Source organism: Protopterus annectens, chromosome 2.part0, assembly GCF_019279795.1.
Source record: "Protopterus annectens isolate FY-2018-M chromosome 2.part0, PAN1.0, whole genome shotgun sequence".
Classification (NCBI taxonomy): domain Eukaryota; kingdom Metazoa; phylum Chordata; order Ceratodontiformes; family Protopteridae; genus Protopterus; species Protopterus annectens.
Window position 1 is genome coordinate 707,924,632 of NC_056728.1, and position 21,798 is coordinate 707,946,429.

Here is a 21,798-nt window from a genome sequence, read left to right on the forward strand (position 1 = left end):
TCTTAATTTGGGAACTTACCAAAAATTAAAAAATCATGCGGATAGCCCAATTTCCAAACTTCCAATCACTTACCATGGCAAAAAAATAAAAACTGAAAATAACATGGATACCACACCCTTTTATACTACAATCCCACTGCACTGATATCTGCTGAATAAGAGGCTGGCCCTATACAAGGGATATCCGTATGCTATGAAAATCAAGCTGGATTTCAAGATGGCCCATTCCACATGTAATCAGTAAGACTGCAGTACTGATCCTTATGATGAATACTACACTGCTTTCTCTTCACTGTATTCCCACAAGTTATGGAAGAAGAAGAAATGAAGCAATTAAGGCATGCTTTACCCCAAAATGGAAGCAGAAAAAACAAGCTAGACACTAAGTCTACTGACTGAATTCATTAACAGAAATCTTGGCAAACAACTGTTTCAGTACCTCTAAACCAACAAAATGATTATTCACCAAGAACATCACTACTAATCTTCCAGAGTTAGCGTTGTAAGGATAAGACAACCTACAATTAATCAGAAATCACATTATAAAAACTTGTAAGTGTTAGCATTCTACTGGAAGTGCATAAGCATATCCTGATTTTTAAAGCTTAATCTGACTGTTGACTAGTCACTACTTACTTGGTTGTCTTTTGTAATCTTGATGAGATTCTGTACAGCAGTATTAAGTTCATCGCCAGACATAAATGACACAACAACAGCATAAAGCTGGGCTGCCAACTCTCGCATCTCCTCTTTATTAGTGTTCATAAGGCCCTGAAAGCAAATACAAAAATCTGAGTCAAGCTATATAAACTGGAAAGAAAAGGCTATCCAATTAGAGATCCATTGCATCCAAAGACATTTAGACTCTGTCATCGATTTACATAATATATCCCATTATTCTTGACCATTTTCAGAAAACTTGAACCTTAATTCCTGCCTGCTTTTGCTTCCTATCTGGAAAGTGTTAAATTCCCCAAAAAAATAAATAATCTCATGAATTTATACAAAGGCATTTACCTAAAACAATGCTCACAGATGATATTCTTAGCTTCAAAAGTAAACAGATATCATTTTGAATTTTGTTGAAAAAAAAAAGATAGAACTTCAATGTATGCCACGACATTTTAGAGTGAAAAGTTCACAGTTACATAGAAACACAGCTATTTCAGGTCTGATTTCTTAATATCAGTATATGGTTGTATTTCTAATACCTTTTTAATATCGGACAGCCAGAAAATAGCCGCAGATTTTTGAAATGTTTAATATAAACCTACCTAATAACCATATTTCTGCAATATTTTCAGATTTTCTAATAACCTTTCCAGGACAAAAAAAGTAGATACTCAGATACATATTACACAGTGCAATAGCTACATAGCTCAAAGTGCAAGTAAATGGTAGCATCTTAAATGTGTGGAACTGAGTGTGCATTGCCAAACTGCAGTTTGCTCTGATTTTTATAATTTAACAAAAATATCACTTTGAGAAAAAAACATTACCTACCATGATTTTCACATGGGTTTCCTCCAGGTGCTTCGGTTTCCTCCCACTTTCCAAAGACATTGAGTAGGTGGATTGGACCCACTAAACTGGCCGTAGGTGTGAGCATGTGTGCGAATGAATGGTAAGAATGAACTACCCTGGTAGGGTTATCCACCCAGCGGTGTAAAAACTTGGCTCGAGATGATTGTCACTGCAGAAGTGACACCCCATCCCCATGCGCAAAATGGTAAAAAGGGGTTGAGAATGGATGGATGGAATGGAAGGACTTTATACCAATACACTAGTGTGACACTGAATTTGCCAGCAGAACATATTGCATATATATTTTTGCAGTAAAATGAATGGCACAAAAACTGAGCAGCCTAATTGGTGCACCTATGATTATGTCTGAGGTCCACTGCCAGACACACAACTCTTTCACAAGGAAGATGACCATATACAGCCCTGTTTGTTCCTGTACCATACTGAGGAGGAGATATCAGACTGCAACAGAAGGGGATTTGGTCTCAGTTCCCACTCTAGAGCGTTCAGGCAAAAATAGCATAAAGTTTGTACCTACAGTTAGTTTACACTGGGCATCCTCTTGCTGAGGGGTCCACCTTTTCTGGACATGAAGAAGCTGATATGGGATCCCCACCATGCTAACAAAGTATCTGTTTTCAGGCCTAAACACGAACCATCAGTGGCTTTAATGTCTGGCTATATACATGCTGTCATTCATGCAGGATCCAGACTGCAACAGCCTACAATAACATGGTAAGCAGACCTTGCAATGCCACTGATGGTTTGCATTTCTTTTCTACCAGTGCCCTTTTCTAGGCAAAGTGAAATTGCTAGACATTCTAGTCTGACAAGTACCAGGGTGGTTCTGCTCAATAGAAGATACCACGGAGACAAAATATCTGACCTGGAGACATAGCTTTATATGAATGACACACACACACACACACACACACACACACACACACACACACACACACACACACAATATACTTAGCTACTGAAACCCAATTCCCATCTATGAAAAGCACTCCTAATCTGTGGTTCATCACTTATCAATCCATCTGGACCACTAGTAGTTAGGGCATCTCCATGTTAATTAGAGACCTCATACCTATACATCACATCCAGAATTACCTCAACCCTGACTTACTACAGGTCCAAATAACTCAGCAGAACAAGTTTTTACTTTATTGGTAATTGCATTATTTACTGCTTTTCTTACAATGAAATTGGACAGTTTTCTCTACAGAAAGCATCAATTTTGTAGTGTTTGGTGAAGGTGTGCACAAGTAGCAGTTTCCAAGATAGACCTGGCATCCACTCCTTTGAGAAAGGCCCCAGAAGAAGCCACTGCCCTAGTGGAATGAGCATTGGTAAGTTCTTGCCTTCCTGCCCAAAAGTGTGAAAAGCAGAAGGAGACAGCCTTTGAGATCCAAGTTACAATAGATTGGAGAAGGGCTGGCCCAGCTTAGAGCTCATAAAGGAGCAAACAGCTGGTAAGACTTTCCAAAAGACAAAACTTTGTTCAGATAAAATCTCAGTTGTCTGTGAATGTCCAAAGAATGTATAATGATTTCCCTCTATTTTGGGATTGGGAAAGAATGTCAGTAGGTGAAAAGCCTGATTGAGGGACAGCTTATTCACTACCTTAGGCATGAATGATGGATTAGCTCTAAGAATCACCTTGTTCTTGTGAAAGTAGGAAAAGATGGACTGGCCATGAGAACCTGTAGCTCAGACACTATCGGAGCAGAGGTGAGAGTCAATAGTAGAATAGTTTTCCAAGTGCAGAATTTTAAAGTGGCAGAAGATGCTGGTTCAAATGGAGGTAACGTAAGCTTTTCCAACCCAAAACTGAGACCCCAAAGAGGAGAGATGTGTTTCCTTGGTGAGTTAGGATGCCTGACTTCTCTCACAAATAGCTTTACCTCTGCTTTGGCCAAAAGAGGGGGGGTGAGGGGCAAGCAACCACTGATGGCAAGCTTTGATGGAAGAGTAAGCCAGACCTGAATGAAGTAGTTTGCAACGATAATGCAAGACAGCACGAACCTGTGATAAGAGTGGGTCCCGTTTGTATTTTCTATTTATCTGCACAACATTTTCTTGTAGTGGGTCTCCTGGCTTCCTGTAGGACTTGAACAACCTTCTCAGAGAACAGAAGCCTTTGAAGAATTAGAATCTGTTCATCCTCACAGTCAGGTTGAGTAAGGAAAGATCTGGCTAGAGAAGCCATCCTTTTTATTGAGTGATAAGGTCTGGTTGCAGAGGTATTTTCCAGTAGTTTTCCTGTGTCAGGTGAAATAGGGGAACTAATGTTATCTTGGCCAGAAGGGGGTCAGTAAAAGGAGCTTTGGATCTTCTTTTTGTGCCTTTAGAAGAAGTTTTGGAAGTAGAGGTAATGGAGATGAGACAGAGGAACTTCCCTGTCCACTGGAAAGATAAGGCACTTGTCATCCAGACTGAGGAACAAGGGTCCCTGGTGCAGAACTGGGGAGCAGACGGCTGGTTAATAATGCAAAAAGGTCAATCTGTGGTGTGCCCCACTGATAAGTGATTTGAACTTGGGAGCTGATAATGCAAAGAGGTCTATCTGTGGTATGCCCCACCGATGACTATTTCATCTTGAAGACCTGTCTGTTCAGAAACCATTCATGATGGTGCTCTAAGGAGTGTCTTAGGGAGTCTACCAGCACATTGCCTTGTGAGGGAATGTATGCGGCTGTGACGTTATTGTCCATCAGGGTGGCTAAGTTCCATGCCTCCTATGCTAACCTGCACAACTGATATTTGGTGCCTCCCTGTTTGTTTACGTACACCAGGAGTGGTCCAGGTTTCCACAGTGGAGAGAAGGCTTGTAATACTTGCAGAAGAGCCCCCATTTCCTTTAGATTTTTGAGGCACAGGACGAGAGAGATCAGGGTGTCCAGTGACTGGGAGTGTTGTGACCATGCAGATTACAGATGCCACTGAATTTTCCTCATGTGAAGTCTGGCTTGGGGAAGCACTGCAATGGTGGTTGCCATGAAACCCAAAATTTCACTTATTTATTTTGACATTTGTTAACCGAGATAAGCCCAATTGGGCAGATGCCCTTTTTCAGCGGAGGCCCAGGGAGAAAAGCTCCAAACTAGGAATTAATTAAAACAATGACGAGGTAAACAAAGCTGAGTTATTACATATAAGAGTTAGGTAAATATACAAATAATGGCAAGACAAACAATGTATACAGAAGTAAAAGTCATACAAGCAAAATTATTACAGAGACAGATATACTGCTCGAGTTAGAAGACAAGATAAAGGAGTAAGGCAGAAAGTGGGAAATAGTAGAGGGTAAGGTGTGGAAGGAGGACTATAGAACAGTGTGCGAGGTGGCAGATGGAAGAAAGAAAGACGTTGATGGAAGGTTAGACAGGATTAAGGCAGGAGCACAGCCATGAGTTCAAGAATCTTTCTTTTAATGCTTTCTTAAAATGTAAAATGTTTGGCATGGTTCTGATGGTTAAAGAAAGTTGTTAGTATCTCCCTTGCCGTTCAGCGTGTTGCAAAGGAGAGTTCTAGGAAGAATTTGCTCAGACTCTGTACTTATTCCTGAGACAGGAAAGCAAGCATTTTCTTTGTGTCTAGTCTGCAACCCAGGAAAATCAGGTACTGTGTAGCAACCATGAGGATTTTTTTGTAGTTGATTGAGAATTCTAGATTTGCCAGGAGTTGGACAGGGACATCTGTGGAGAATTAGTTTGGAGCAGCAAGTCATCCAGGAAAGGAAAGAGTTGAATTCTTTGGGTGTGGCAGAATGCCACCACTAGTGTTAGACACTTTGTAGCACCCCTGGTACTGTGGAAAGACCAAAAGACAAAGTAGTAAATTAAAAGTGCAATAGGAAATTAAAAGTGCAATAAGCCAGGATAAAAACTGAAGAATTTCCTGCAAGAAGGAAGTAGAGGTATGTACAGGAAGGTATTCTTCAATGTCCAGGGACACTAGAAAAGCCGGAGGGAGAATGAAAGGCAAGAGTGTGTGTACAGGCAGCATTTTGAAAGCTGATACTTTCCAGTATGTGTTGAAAAGGGAAAGGTCGAAGATGGGTCTTCACTGTCCTCCTTTTCTTGGCATCAGAAAGATTATGGAGTAGAAGTCTTTCTACATAAAGTCTTCTGGGACTTGTTCAATGGTGCCGTGATTCAAGTAGTCTTGAATAATGGGAACAAGTAAAGAGAGCTAGTTGTGACAAGGATGTGGCATGCCTTTCAGGGGAGGGATTTTGTCCCAGGACACGATATAACAATCCTTGATGATGGACAAAACCCATTTCTCACAAGGCCAAGGGGAGTGACAGTCATTTGAACAGAGGGTTAAGGGGGACTGAGAACAAAGCAGAGGGTGTTGTAAGGGTAGTCACAGGATTTTTATTTCCAAAGGGAAGCCTTCCAGATGATGATTCCTCTAAAAAAAGTTGTCAAAGTACCTTTTGAGTGTTTTTCTGAGTTTCTGAGGGTATCACAGGCAGAGAATAATTTGAGTACATATGGGACGGAATTAGTATAAAATGTATGCAGCAACAAAAAAGTAAGAATTATGAAACCTGATAAAGGGGATGGATTGGCCATTATGAATAAGAATGCCTACATTAATAAAATGTTTGAGATATTATACACTGACACATTGTCAGGTAAGTCTAAATGAGAAAAACATTTTATACAGAAAAGTGGACATACTACTGGAAGAACTTCTATTGAATAGACAAATTACACTAGATGAATGGTCCTACTTGGAAGTTAAATGGCCAAAAATTCCAACTATGTTTGGCATACCAAAATTACATAAAGACCTTAATAATCCCCCCTCAGACCCATAGTTGATGCAAAAGCATCAAAAACTTACTTTTATCGCTAAATTCATAGATATACAACTCAAAAATATTCTCTGTAATTGTAACTGGATAGTAAAGGATTCCTGGGATCTATTGAAGAAAATCAACAAGAAAATGTACAACCACAATTTAATTTTTGTGACAATAGACGTCAGGGACTTGTTTTCTGTTATCCCCCATGACACTGGTATAGAATGGTTCTATTTATATCTATGTCGGTATACTGATTTAGGTCACGATAAGATCCTTGTGATTAGGAGCCTTATGGAACTAATTCTAGATACCAACATCATCGTCTTTGAAGAACAGCTATTTAAACAGTGTAGAGGAGTAGCTATGGGGGCTACCTGTGCACCTATTTTTGCTAATTCTGTTTTAGCATTTTGGGAAAAGGAATACATCTTTACCAGTCCTTTTGCATGGGCGCTATTTGGACGATACAATTATATTATGGAACGATAGTGAAGACACACTTAATGAATTTCTTGTATATATTAAGGAAAGTACAGACTTTTTAGAATTCACACATACTATGTCCCACGAGAAGATAGACTATTTAGATATTACCATCAGCAAAAATAGACCAAACAATTGTTTTGAGACCACTATTTTTAGGAAAGCCACCTATTCTAACACGTTATTGCATTTTACCAGTTTCCACCCCCTACACCAGAAAAAGTCACTAGTAAAAGGGCAGGGGGGTGAGACTGGCAAGGATGGTGTCAGACTACCATGATTTTTTAGGTCAAATTTACACGCTTAAGGTAATGTTGACAAGTAGGGGTTATCCCACAGATTTTGTGAACAACATATTACAGAAGGTTGTTACCAAGAGGGAACACAGAGTATTTTTCCTGCTATTAGGAAAAGGACTTGATAGTCCTTCCGAAGGGGAACATAGAACTAAGGATAAAATGTTTAACAAAGCTGCTATTTTTAAATACAATTTGCAGTTTACAAGCATTAGTAATATAATCCAACACAATTGGAATTTATTCAACACCAGTAAGGAGTACTTGGACATAGTGGGAGTGGGGCCTAATATAGTCTATAAAAAGGACACCACCATCAAAAACATGCTAGAAAGAACAGAGGAGGTCTGTTCTGGGACTAGGGGCATGTACAAGTGTGGGTTTTGTTCACAATGTAACCATATAATTGAAGGAACTGAAATTCGTATCCCAAATTTTGGGAAATTTATACACAAAAGGAAATACACTTGTAGTACTAAGGCAGTTGTTTATATAGGGATGTGTACTCAGTGCCCCTGTTTCTACACTGGCAAGATGATCAATGCCCTTAGGAGTAGAATGTACCAACACTTTTCTGACATCGAAAAAGAGGATATGAAAAATGCGTTGGCTGTGCATGTCAAAAACAATGCAGGACATAATATTAGGTTTTCAGTTCTTGAACAAGTTACGTTAGGGGATAGAGGTGGACCCCTTAACGACTACTTAGAAACCAGGGAACTTAGGTGGCAGCTGAGAAGTAATGCAACAACACCCAGGTTTAAACACTAATATATCTATTAGTTCTATTCTTAAATTAAAAACAGAAGGCTATTTCTAAAAAACCTTAAAAACTAAAATGTAACCAATGTCACAATGTTTTAGTAATCTTTTATTCTTATTCTTGTATTTATACTTATGTATGTATTTTTTGTAATGTGGAGCTGGATGTCTACAAGGTTCAGTATAGGCAGTGATTCTAATGCATTTACTGAACCCATTTTAATTGTTTTTCACTAATGGATTGTGATGTCACCAATTTATTATGTGGATAGGGAGGGCACATATGTATAAAAGGGTCAGTCTTGTTCTGTTTGTTATTCTGATGAAGTTTTTATTAAAAAAACGAAAATGCTTAATCTACTGAAAGTGTGGATCCTGGTCTTTCTTGGTATTTATAACTTAATTTCCAGTATTTTGTGTCAGAAGTTATAGCTTTAGTAACCTGGCTGGATGTCAGTGGTGACAACCCCATATGTCAGTTAAAACAGTAACAGTGATTTCAGTCAAGATATCTGCAAATTTACCCCCGACCCCCATTTAGCACTACTGGCCCTTAGGGATAGGAAAAACATGCAATTCCCCCAAAATATACTTGTTTGGTACATCTTTGGATATTCACATTGCAAAACATAAGGACTAAATTTTGATGGAAATGAAAGGGTAGGCTTCTTCAGATGATCAACAGCCTACTAATTACCTATGAATCTGTGATCACAAGATGGGTTGGCAGAAATAGTGGAATGTTTTAAGTTTAGGAGGTTTGGTCATCACCCTGGGTGATTCTTGACATTCAGGGGGGATCTAACATGATTGATCAGAGAATGTGGATGCTTATTCTGATGCTGAAAGGACAACATCCTGACCTGGGACATAAAGATTTTCTACCTGTTAGAATCTATGAGGAGACCCTGAAACAATTTTTTTTTTTTTTTAATTATCACTTAAGGCATACGCAAATATACATTTATATTACAAGTGAAAAAAAATATGTTCTTACCATAATGTTCATCTGAGTTGTTGCTTCATTTGTCTCAACATGTGGGTCTCGGAACAGACATTGGAGCCGAAAACTGAGCTCTTCCTATCTTACCCATAATGCCCCACTCTCCCTCCACCCCTCAGATTTAGTTTGCTGGTGAGAAGAAAAAATAGTTGTGTAAGAATTTACCATAGCCACATATGTCATCCTCTTCCATGTTGTACTATTTAGAACCTTAAGGGGAGTTGGTGCCTGCAGCCCCAGACATCCGGCCAGTATACCAAAGTCTTTAGAAATGAGTACATGCAACATTGCATGCAGGGGCCATAAACTGATATAGGCTATATCTGTGACATCTGAACATACCCAACTCAGAAAGTACAGTTTTGTACCTACCATAAATGTAGATGTCCGAACTGGATAGCATCTGCAGTCATAACAACTGGGTTGTCCTGTCGTCAGGCAGCCCTTCAGTCGGCCGGATTCCAAAGTCCGGGTCCGGCTTCGGCTGATGTCGCACTTCACCCGACGTCATCTCTGTTGGTCTTCGGGTATAAAGGCATCAGCCGACGCCATTTTCCTCAGTGTTTCTTGCCCCAGATGCCAGTAGCCCTCTTGAAGGCTAAAATTTGGATAAATGCCAATGTTTCCAAAAAGATAGAGGTAAACACACAAATAAGCATGTATGTACATATATACAAACAAATACACCATGAAAGACTCCCCCCCATCAGCTAGCTATTAGGAGGGTAAACACCCTAGGAGTACCACAGAGGGAAGGAGGGAGGGTAATCCTGACTGCAGATGCTATCCAGTTCGACATCTACATTTATGGTAGGTACAAAACTGTACTATGTCCTTCATGGATGCATCTGCAGTCATAACAACTGGGTAGAATACCATAGCCAACTAGGGGAGGAGGATAAAAGTAGATTATGGTGTGTTTAGGATCCCTTGCAGTACAGCAGTGGCAAACCCTGCTCGATCTGGAATATAGAGGCAAATTATAATGCTTGGCAAATGTATGCACGGAGGTCCAAGTAGCCGCCTCAATAATGTCTTTGGTTGCCACTCCTCGTAAGAAGGCTGTGGTAGTGGCTGTTGCCCTTGTAGAATGAGGTCTTATATTCTGTGGAATTGGTTTTCCATGGAAGGAGTAACAGAATCGTATGCAATTTCCTATCCATTTGGAGATTGTCTGTTTGGAAATAGCTTTTCCTTCCCTTCCTGTTGCATAGGCTACAAAAGTTGGTCAGTCTTTCTGCTACTTTTTGTTCTGTCCAAGTAGTAGCGTAGCTGTCTATGTACATCCAAGGTATGCAGTATTCTTTCCCTCTGTTTTGTGGGTTGGGAAAGAAGGTAGGTAGGTGGATTGCCTGGTTTAAAGACACTCTGGATACCACCTTAGGCATAAATGTAGGATTAGTCCTCATGGACACTCTATCTTGGTGGAAGATTAGGAAGGGTTGCACTGCCATTAAGGCCTGTAGTTCTGAAACCCTCCTTGCTGAAGTAATTGCCAGTAGGAAAGCAGTTTTCCATGACAGGTGTTGTAGGTCTGCTGTTGCTGCTGGTTCAAAGGGTGATAGTGTCAACTTTTCTAGCACAAAGTTTAAGTCCCAAGCTGGTAATGGTGGTTTCCTTGGAGGTTTTACATTCTTGATTCCTCTGAGGAACTGCCTGAGCAAAGGGTGCGAAAAACAGGTGGATCAAAGCTGTATTCTGCTGAAATAGCTGATGCATGTATCTTGATGGAGGAGTAGGACAGGCCTGAATGAAGAAGTTCAGCCAGATACTCCAGAATGTTAGGCATATCTATGTTTGACACATCTTTTCCTCTTTCAGTACTCCAAATGACAAACCTTTTCCATTTTCCAGCATAGTTCCTTCTTGTTGAAGGTCTGCGTGCTTCAAGAATAATGTCTTTAACTCTTTGGGAAAGTTCTGGATTAGCTGCTGCTATGTGATGTTCCATGCAGTCAGTTGCAACGTTTTTAGGTTTGGATGTATGATGCTGTAGTTGTTCTGAGTTAACATCAAAGGCATCAGGGGTATTGGCCACATATTGTTCCGAGACATGCTCCTCAGCAGTGGATACCAGTGTTGTCTTGGCCAGTTTGGAGCTATCAGGATTATCCTTGGACATTCTTCCTTGATTTTTAGTAGTACTTTGTGTATCAAGGGAAGAGGTGGGAATGCATATGCTGTTAGGCCTTTCCAGCTGAAGGAGAGCGAATCCACTTTCCATGCTAGTGGGTGGAATGTCCTTGTGCAGAATTTTTTGAGCTGGTGATTGAGAGGTGATGCGAATAGATCTATCTGAGGCATTCCCCATTTCTTTGAGATGGTCTTGAAGATGTCCGGGTGCAGCTTCCATTCGTGGGCATCCGATGTGGTTCTGCTTAATATGTCTGCTAGAGTATTTTCTTTTCCGGTACAAATATTGCCTGTAACTGGATGTTGTAGCTGAGTGCCAGGGTCCACAGCTCCAAAGTCATTCTGCATAGGGGTATGAATGAGTGCCTCCCTGTTTGTTGATGTACCACATGACTGTGGTGTTGTCTGTCCTTATCATCAACTGGCCCTCTTTGAGAAATGGTCTGAATTTTTGGATTGCCAGTTTTACTGCCAGCATTTCTTTTAGGTTGATGTGCAGGTGAAGTTGATCCTGTGTCCACAATCCTTGCACGCATTTGTCCTGCATGTGGGCCCCAATCCTAGGTCTGAAGCGTCTGTTGTGATGGTCTGGCTTGCTTGACATCTGCGAAAGGGTAGGCCTGGGTTTGACTGGCATGCCTGAGCCCACCATAGGAACTCCTGTTTTAAGCATGGAATTAGTGGGATTTCTGTTTCTAGGCTGTGTCTGTGTTGGGACCATAAATTCTTTAGGTACCACTGTAGTTTTCTCATATGTAGTCTGGCAAATGGGACCAAGATTATGCATGATGCCATGAAGCCCAAGGCCTGCAGTACTTTTCTTGCTGTTAACTTGTTCAGTTTTGTTAGTGCCAAGAAGTAAAGAGGGAGTTCTTTTGTTTTTCTGTAGTTAGGAATGCCATTTGTCTTACTGTGTCCAATTCGCCCAAGAATGTCCTTGTTTGGGATGGTATCAGCCTTGACTTTTGTAAATTGACTGTGTATCCCAGTGCTTGTAGCAAGTAAATGACCCTTTGTAAATCTGTTGTCAGCTTGCTTTTGTTGTCCCCTTGTAGCAGGCAGTCGTCCAGGTATGGGTAAATTTGAATTCCTGTAGTCTGCAATGGGCGATTACTGATGCCAGGCATTTTGTGAATACTCTGGGCAGTAGATAAGCCAAAGGGCAATGCTGAGAATTGATAGTGCTCTGATCCTGCAAGAAATCTGAGGTATCTTCTGCAGATTGGTCGAATGGGGACGTGCAGGTATGCCTCCTTGAGATCTAGAGTTACCAGCCAACACTCCTTGCCCAGCATGGGAAGAAGTTGCTGTAGGGTCAGCATTTTGAATTTTGGGACAATGATGTATGTATTTAAGGTGGACAGGTCGAGAATTGGTCTCCAACTTTTTTCCTTTCTTGGAACTAGGAATAGTCTGGAGTAGAACCCTTTTCCTAGCTCTGCTGTTGGCACTCTTTCCACAGCTCTTATGTTTGCTAACTCCATTATCTGTTGTAGAGCCTCTGTTTTTTGATTTGGAGGTAGATTTGGCATTCCTCTTTTGACTGGTAAAGTGTAGAAGTGGAACCGGTAACCTTGATCTATGGTTTGTAAAATCCACTTGTCTTTTGTTATGTAGTGCCAGTTCTTTGAAAATAAGGTTAACTTTCCGCCTAGAGGAGCTGCTATTTGTTCCCTGGTAGGCGGACTTAGGGTTAAGTCACTGTGGTTGTGTTGATGTAGTGGCAGTGGTTGTGTCTGTGCCTCTGTTGTTACCTTGCCACTGTCGTCCTCTGTAGGCACCTCCTCTGGTTTGGTTTCTGCCTCTGGAGCGTCTATTCCTGCCCCTTTGAGATCTTGTGGAGTCAGGAAAGGACCAATTTTTGGCAGGCCAGTTCCTGCTAAACCTTGGGTTTGAACCTGCAAGAAATCTTTAACCGTTTGAACAGATTTTGCCTTTTCTTCCATTTTCTTCATAACCTGCTGGGCAGGTGTACCAAACAAACTTGTCTTATCCATAGGAGCATCTAGCAACTTAGCTTTAACATGATCCGTAAAGCTTGTTCCTTTAGCCATGCATGCCTTCTTATCACTGTGCCAGTCATGGCTGATCTAAATGAAGCCTCCAGTGCATCATAGCCACATTTTAAGGAATGGTTGCTAACCTGTTGTATGTTATTTACCATTTCTAATACATATTTCTTATCAAGAGATTCATCAGTGGTTAGCTTTTTAGTTAACTGATCAAGCATAAACTCTTGGTATTGTATCATGTGAAACTGACAGTTTAAAGCTCTAGCTGAGAGAGTAGCTGAAGTGTAAACCTTTTTACCCCATCTGTCTAATGACCTTGCTTCCCTTTCAGAAGGAATAGGGTTTTAGCTATGGTCGCGGCTACTGCCTTGGGACCCTGAGATATAGTTTCGGGGTCTGCAAGTGGGGCCTTGTAAAGGTGGTGATGAGTATCTGGCACCCTGTAAAATCTGTCTGGTTTGGCAGGGGCTGGGGGTAAAGAATCTGGAGCGGAGCAGACATCATTGAAAGCATCATCCACCACAGAGAGAACAGGAGGTATAGCTAAGGGCCTGTGCTGTGGAAGGTGCAGAAAGGTCCTAAGTCTTTTTCTGGAGTCTGAAAAATCCTGTTGCTGCCATTGGAACTGCTCTCGCATGGCATGTAAGGTTTCCCCAAAGGAGAATTCTTCTGGTGGGGAAGCAGCTGGAATGGATTCTTCAGCATCAGAATCTTCAAAATTGGAGAAAGGAGCCTCTGGCTGGTCAGTTATGTCTGATTCATCAGCAGAATCATCAGAGGAAACTGGCTCAGGGGGCTCTGCCCTAGGTCTCTTCTCAGGGGGCTGAGAGGCCCTGTCTGGGTGAGATTGAGATCCTCTAATTAATGAAATTAAATCTTCTGCCAAAGTAAGCATTTGAGAACTAGAAGAGGGCCTGGTTGTGGGGGGTTTAACAGGCACTGTTTTAGTAGTCTTGGCTGCTTTAGCCCTGGCAAAGGCCTTAATGGACATGGCTGCTGGAGGCCTAGCAGCACCACGTGCTGGGGTAGAGACATCCAAGGGGATGGTGTCTGATAAGTCAGTGGTAACCACCATAGTGGGTAAAGTTTCTGAGGCCGATTCCAGAATGGTAGCAGGGGCCTCAGTTGTAGAGATAGATTCAGCTGTACTTTGATCAGTTTTCTCGGTTTCGGCCGAAACCGAGACACTCGCGGTTTGCTTAACCATGGTTTCGGCCGAAACCGCGGACCGCAAATGTCGGTCTTTATCTTTGCGTTTTTTGGCAGATTGGGTAGTCGGAGGATCCGACGGCATAATATACGCAAAATCAGAACCGAAAAACTGTTCTGCAAACTCCGACCGACGCCTAAGCGTTCGTCGGTTGAAGGAAGCACAGGCCGAACAGGCTGCTACGTCGTGGGCTGGGCCTAAACAAGGCAGACAATAAGAGTGGAAATCTTTATGAGGTATTTGTTTCCCACAGGTTAAACAATTATTAACTTTTTCTGACATCGGCTGAGGCAAGAAAGAGTCCCCAACGGGGTACTTAGCTTTAGAAGTCTTTGAAGTAGTATTCGGTAGAAGTAATCTCTGGATCCGACCGACCGGCACTTGCGAACAGCTTCTGCTTCGGGCGCCACGCGGCAAGAAAGACTGAGGAAAATGGCGTCGGCTGATGCCTTTATACCCGAAGACCAACAGAGATGACGTCGGGTGAAGTGCGACATCAGCCGAAGCCGGACCCGGACTTTGGAATCCGGCCGACTGAAGGGCTGCCTGACGACAGGACAACCCAGTTGTTATGACTGCAGATGCATCCATGAAGGACATCTGGCTGCTGCACAGAGAGTCCCCAGGAGCAGGAAGAAAGAAAACAAAGCATAGACCTCCCAGACACACAAAATCAGTAGTTAGGGAAAGGAACAGAGGTAATAATATGGCCAAAAAGGGGGTAGGTGGGTGGACTGAATAATGCAACATGGTAAAGGAGGACATCTATGGTTAAGGTAACTTCTTGCACAACTATTCTATGTTCCTTCTATTCTCATGTTGCAGTATTCATAACCTTAGGGAGAGTACCACAGCTCTCTAGGAAGTAGCATGGGAGGTAGGATGGGGAGCAGAGTCTATGAGTCACTGCAGGATATATGTAGCAAACCCTGTTCTAGCCCTGGAGATCAAATCTAATTTGTAATGCTTGGTAAAGGTATGTACAGAGGATCAAGTTGAAGCCTCTAGAATAGAAGCATAATCCACGCCCTTGAAGAAGGCTGCTGAAGAGGAAGCTGCTCTGGTGGAATGGGCCTTGACAGATGAAGTCAATTGTTATCCATGAAATGAACAGCAAAAGGCAATAGCCTTAGAAATCCAAGAGGCAATTGTGTTTTGACACTGCCTTGCCAAGGGCCCTACGATGAAAAGAGACAAACAGTTGTTCAGACTGTCTGAAGGGTTTTGTCTTGTCTAAATAGATCCTCAGTTGCCTATGAACATCCAAGGAATGCAAAGTCCTTTCAATGCAAAGTCCTTTCTGAGACTGGCTGAGGGTAAAAGGCAAGTAAATAAATTGTCTGGTTTAAGGAAATTTCATTAACTACTTTAGGCATGTAAAAAGGGTTATTACTGAGACAAACCCTATCTTTATGAAAAACAAGATCGGGAGGAGAAGCCATAAGGGTTTGACTCTCAGAGACCCTCTGGCAGAAGTAAAGAGCACTAACAGGACTGTTTTCCAAGTATATAATTTAAGAGAGGACAAAAGGGCTGGCTCAAAAGGGACAATGTAAGCTTTTCCAGCACAAAGTTATGGTCCCAAAGGGGAGGGATAGGCTTATGAGGAGGTCTTATGTAAAGGACCCCTTTCAGAAACAGCTTGACGTCCAACCTGGAAGCTAGAGGTGGAGTCATGGGAAGCAAGCAGAAATAGCAGAGAGGTGCATTTTCACTGAGGAATAAGTCAGACCCTGAATGTAGCAACTCACACAGGTAAGAAAGGACCCATATTAACAGAAACTTGAAATGGGTCCTGTTTTCTCTTGAGGCCCAAAGGGAGAATCTTTTCCATTTTAATAAATAGTTTCTCCTGGTACTTGGTTTCCTGGCCTCCTGCAGGACATTGAGTACGTCCTCTGAATATAGGTGTCTAAAGGGGATCAGAACTGTATCACCCACACTGTCAGATTGAGAAGGTGGGGATGAATAAGGGATCCCCTGTCTTGTGTGAGTAGGTCAAAGTGGTGAGGTAACCTGCATCCTGGCTAGAGGTATCATGGGAATCAAGGAAGCCATGTATGCTAGGATTCTGAGAAACTCCCTGGCTGAGATGGTTGGTAGAGGTAGCAGGAAGTGGAAGAACTGAGAAAGAAATTCCACTTTCCGGGCAGGGACAAAGACTGACATCACATCTGTCCTTATCCTGCACCCCAGAAAAACAAGATCTTAGGAAGGAGTCATTTGAGACTTTTGGCAAATCACTATGAAGCCTAGGGTCTGCAAGAACTTGCGAACTATATTCATGTGTTGGGACAGGGTGAGAGAATCTTGGTGCAGAATAAGAAGGTTGTCCAAGTAAGGATACATTTGTATGCCCTGCAGTCTGCAATGTGCAATGACTAGGGCTAGACACTTTGTGAATACTCCTGGGGCTGTGGAGAGTCCAAAGGGTAAGGCAGAGAACTGAAAATGTGAACCCACTGAGAAATGTAAACAATTCCTGTAAGTGGGATGAACCGAGATGTGAAGGTAAGTATTCTTCAGATCCAGGGAGGCCATGAAGGCTTGCTGAGGAACAAGGGGAAGAAGGTGCTGTAATGTGAGCATTTTGAATGTAGGCAACTTGAGGAAGAGATTGAGGTGGGGTAAGTCAAGTATGAGTCTCCAAGGACCATCTTTTGTGGGAACCAAAAACATCCTGGAATAGAACCCCTTGGCGAACTGATCACTGGGTACAAATTCTATAGTTTCCTGAGAGAGGAGTTGGCTCAGGATAGTGGGAAAAAGTGGAAACTGATTGGGTGGGTTGAGGAACTCCCTGGAAGATTGGAATTGCCCACCAAGTCATGAAGTATCCCCTCTCGATGATGGAGAGCACCCATTTATTTGTGGTGATTTTCTGCCAGGAGAGTAGGGAAAGGGTTAGATGTAGGAATGGGGGTGGGGGTGGAACTGGGTAAGGGAAGACAGTCACAGTGGAGGGAGCTCTATCTGGGTCTGGCTGCCTCCGAAAGGAAGTAGGTGTTGTGGTGGAAGAAGATCTAGGAGCAGACTGTTTCCTAGGATGCCTCTGTCCCCTGGACTGAGTTGCAGAGGAATGAGAGGACTGCCTCTTGACAAAGCTAGGCTTTTGCGGGTAATTTCTATGGAATCTGGGAACAGGTGAAACCAATAAATGTTTAAGATTTTGTAAGTCTTTACCTTTTTCCTGCAGAGACTTAAGTAACTCAGCAGATGCAGTTCCAAAGAGGGTTTTGTTGTCCAAAGGGGCATCTAACAACTTAGCTTGGACATCCAAAGGAAAGGCTGAAGTCAGCCATGAAAACCTCCTTAACAAAGAACCAGAAGCAGCAGACTTTGAAGATGTTTCTACAGCATCGTAGCTGCACTTAATAGTGCCTCTGGTCACTTGAGAAACTGTGTACAGAAGGGTGCACCGTTGGGCCTTAGCTGGTGAGTCTGGAACCTCAGACAGAATAGTAGAAGTCTTAGTCAGGGAGAGTCTAAAGCAAACTTGGCCATGTGGGTCTGATAGTTAATAGCTCTAATGGCCAAGGTGGAAGAAGTACATACTTTCTTCCCCAACCTGTCCATAAATTTACTGTCTTTGTCAGTAGGGAAGAGGAAGGTAGTTGCCTAGAGGACTTAGCTGACACTGCAATATCATCAGGGTCTGCTGGAGGGTTCTTGAAAAGGTACTGCTCATTTGCAGACACTTTATAAAATCTGTCTGGTCTCTTAGAAGCAGGATGCTGTGACTCTGGGCTCTGAGAAGCCACAGAAAAAGCATCCTGGAATGCGGGAAGGAAAGGTGGGACTGCAGATGGTGAGGGCTGCTCGATCTGCAAGAGTTTAAAGTATCTCTTTTTAGTCTCAGAATTATCGGAGAGCTCCCACTTGAAATGTTGCCTACGCAGGGAAATGGTATCTCCAAAGTCTTCTCCAGGGGAGTCAGGTGTGAGGGACTCGTCGTCTTCTGGAGTTACAAAATCCTTAGGGGAATCAACCTGAATCAACCTGAGAGCAGTAAGTTAAAGACTCATCTGAGGAGGAAGACTCTTACTCAGATAGAACCTGTGGAACAACAGGTAGGCCTGACTGGGGCATCTGGGTCTGAAAGGCCTTGAACAGAGTATGGGAAAACGTCTCCCAGGGAGGAGCAGGGTCTTTTGTGCTGTGTTTCTCCATCTGTTTTCTTTTTCAAGAGGTAGAAGGAGCAGAAGTAGGCCTGGGTGCCAACGTTATAGTGGATGGTAAGGTGGTAGTAGGCCCCTCCAAAGCCATGAGCTGTGGTTCCCCCTCACCATCAGGTTCTGATGGATGAATAATCTCAGCGGACGTACTCTGAGTATCCACTGAACTGGCTTCCATTTCGGTTCCCGGTTGCATTGAAATACCCAACATCCAGAGCAATCCTGGGTTGATACTCACCTCGAGAATCTCACCGGACAACTGAGGCGCAGCTTAGGAGTCAGGCCTAACTTTCTTGGTCTTCTTCCTAGGTGGCTCTTCAGAGGTGCCCGCTCCACCTTCCATACCGGATGCCAAACGACAGAGACACTGATTCTCTAAATAAAGATTTAAGGCCGCCAGATGACTTCTAAGGGTTTTGGGAACAAAAGATCGGCAAATGTCACAGGACTTGTAATCATGACAAGCCCCCAGACAAAATAAGCATTGCTTGTGTGTGTCCTTATGTGGGAATTTGTCTTCCACAAGCACACTTTCCCTTTCTAGATGACATGTACGTCTGAAACAGGGAAAGAAAGAAAAAATCCCACAAGGGTACTTATCTCAGTGCCGACAGGCAGAAAACGATCGTCGAAATGGGTGGCTGAAGTCGAACAAACTCCAGATTCCTGAGACTGGTGATCGGATGTCTGAAACACACTGTGGCAGAAAAGTTCTGAGTTGGGCATGTGCAGACGGCACAGATGCAGCCTACATCAGTTTATGGCCCCTGCATGCAATATCGCACGTACGCCCGTTTCTAAAGACTTTAGTATACTGGCTGGATGTCCGGTGCTTCAGGCAGTAACTTCCCCCACGGTTATGAACACTGCAACATGAGAACAGAAGGACATCAAAATATTCCCCTAAGCTCAATCAAGCATCAGTCACATCAAAGAGAGAGTACCTCAGGGGCTTGGGAGAAACCTGAATGAACTTCTGCCAAGTCCTCCTAAAACCTGAGGAAAGGGTGAGGAGTAGGGGAAAGGTTGAAGACAAATGCAGCAACAACTCAGAATGTTATGGTAAGAATATAACTTATTTATCTTAAGTTTTTGTCTCCATTTGGTCTTCAACCTGTGGAACAGAGTCCCCAGCTATATAATCCCTGGGTGGCCCTCAAAGAAAGATATTCCAGAGCACATCAGAACCAAAGGAAGCCCTGCTCCTGGAACAGACATCCAACTTGTAATGGGATATAAAGGTATGACAGGAAGACAAAACAGCTGCTGAACAAATGTCATCGATTGGAACTCTGGACCAAAAGGCTGCTGAGGTGGAAACCACCCTAGTGGAATGGGCCTTGATTTCCGTCGGTACAGGAATTCCCTTATTTGAGTACGCCAATGCAATACACTTTGAAATCCAATTAGCTAAATTCACTTTATTAATTGGTCTTCCTAATCTAGAAGTAAAGGAGACAAAAAGTTGGTCTGATTTTCTGATGTTTTTTGTCCTATCCAAGTAAAAACATAGCTGCCTGTGTATGTCAAGTAGAAGAAACTTGTTTTGAAAATTAGGGGAAAAAACTGAGAGATTAATAACTTAGTTAATGCTAGACTGTGAAGCAACCTTAGGCATAAAGGAAAGATTAGTGCAAAGAGTCACTCTGTCCTTTTGGAAGAAAAGATAAAGAGGCTTAATGGACAAGGCTTGTAGTTCGGAGCTCTTAGCAGAGGTGATGGCCACTACGAAGGCCATCTTCCAAATCAAAAATTGTAAATCAACCATGGTAGCTGGTTCAAAGAAGGCAGAAACTATAGCTTGTAACACTAAAGTGAGGTTCCAAGGAGGCATAGGATCCTTGACCGGAGGATGAAGTCGAAAAATGCCCCTTAAAAATGCCTTGCATAGTTTTGTAGATGCCAATGATGTTGAATATTCACCAATACTGAGATGACCGAGTCTGAGATGGCTGCTAGCTGTACCTTAGCCGTAGAAAAGCTAGTTCCATAGTTAAAAATGTGAGCCAAGAAATCAAGAATAGCGGGAATAGGAGCCGTGAAAGGATCTACCTGGTGTTGGTTCGCTCAGACAGAAAATCTTTTCCATTTGCTAGAGTAAATTTTCCTGGTAGAGGCCTGGCCTTGTGAGCTGTAATCAAAATCTCCTGAACAAGAAAGGAGAGACGGGGAGTTCTAGCCATCAAAGGAGTAGCCAAGCGGTTAGTTCAGGCTTAGAACATCTGGATGTGGGTAACCCGAAGGATGCGACAGAAGATCCAGAATGGGAGACAGTCCAAGAAGGACATACAAGGTGAGACCACAGGAAGAGGAACCAAACTTGTCGAGGCCAGAATGGGGCAATGAGGATGACTCTGCACTTTGACCTCTGAGCTTTCTGGAGGAATTTGGGTATCAGGGGAAGAGCAGAGTAAGCATAAAGGAGAGGGGGGGTGGGGGGCAAGCATGGATCAGAGCATCTCTGGGGGACTCCATCCGGAGGGGGGGAATCAGGGCAAAATACTAGCTGCACTTGGCATTGGAAGGAGAGGCAAAGAGATTGCAGCAAGGTTGACCCCATTTCTGAAAGATCATGTTTACCACTAATGGATTGAGAGACCACTTGTGAGGCATCAGAATGGTTCTGCTGAGCTTAACTGCCAGAATGTTTGACTTCCCCAGAATGTGCACTGCCACTAGAAAGCTGATGGAAGAGATCACCTATTCCCACAATCTCATAGCTTCTCAACATAGGGGGTAAAGACTTGGTTCCTCACTGCTTGTTGATGTACCAGACAACTGACATATTGTCTGCCTGGATGCCAGTCATCCCTGTGGGAAGAAAGGCATAAAGAGCTTGCAATGCTACAAGGACCGCTGTCATCTCCAGGACATTTGTGTGCAAATTAATCTCCAGGGAGGACCAGGTGCCTTGGACCGTCCGACCCAGGTAATGCCCCCCCACCCGAGTTGGGAGGCATCCGTAGTCACCATGGCCTTGGGAGGAGGGGGAACAAAAGGTCATCCTACATAAAGATCCTGAGATCGAAGTCAGCATAGAAGTGATACCTTGCAGATCCGAGATAGTCTTATGAGACAGTCCATGGGCAGTTCCAGAAAAGACCATTGTACTTCTAGGGTCCACTGAAATACCCTCATGTGAAGATGAGCCATTGGTAGAAGAGTTACAGTAGCTGCCATCAAACCCAATGCTCTGAGAACAAGAAAAGTGGGGGGAGGATGGTGGGAAAGACTCTGAATGACATGAAGTTGAAGGGACTGAATCCTGTCCGGGGAAAGGAAGGCCATACATTGTGTTGTGTCGATGACCTGGAACGGATCCATTTTAGACTTTGCAAGATTAACAGCTATGCCCAAGGTTGAGGCTAGGTGAAG

General features: G+C 42.9%; 1 protein-coding gene across 1 annotated transcript in view; it reads right to left on the bottom strand.

Moving 5' to 3' along the window:
• The window catches only part of ECPAS (Ecm29 proteasome adaptor and scaffold), a 2,158,898-nt gene that overhangs the window by 1,199,389 nt on the left and 937,711 nt on the right, over nucleotides 1–21,798 (bottom strand). Inside the window, exon 20 of the mRNA XM_044061033.1 lies at nucleotides 637–771. Within this exon, the coding sequence (XP_043916968.1) occupies nucleotides 637–771 (135 nt within the window). The remainder of the gene's footprint in view (nucleotides 1–636; nucleotides 772–21,798) is intronic.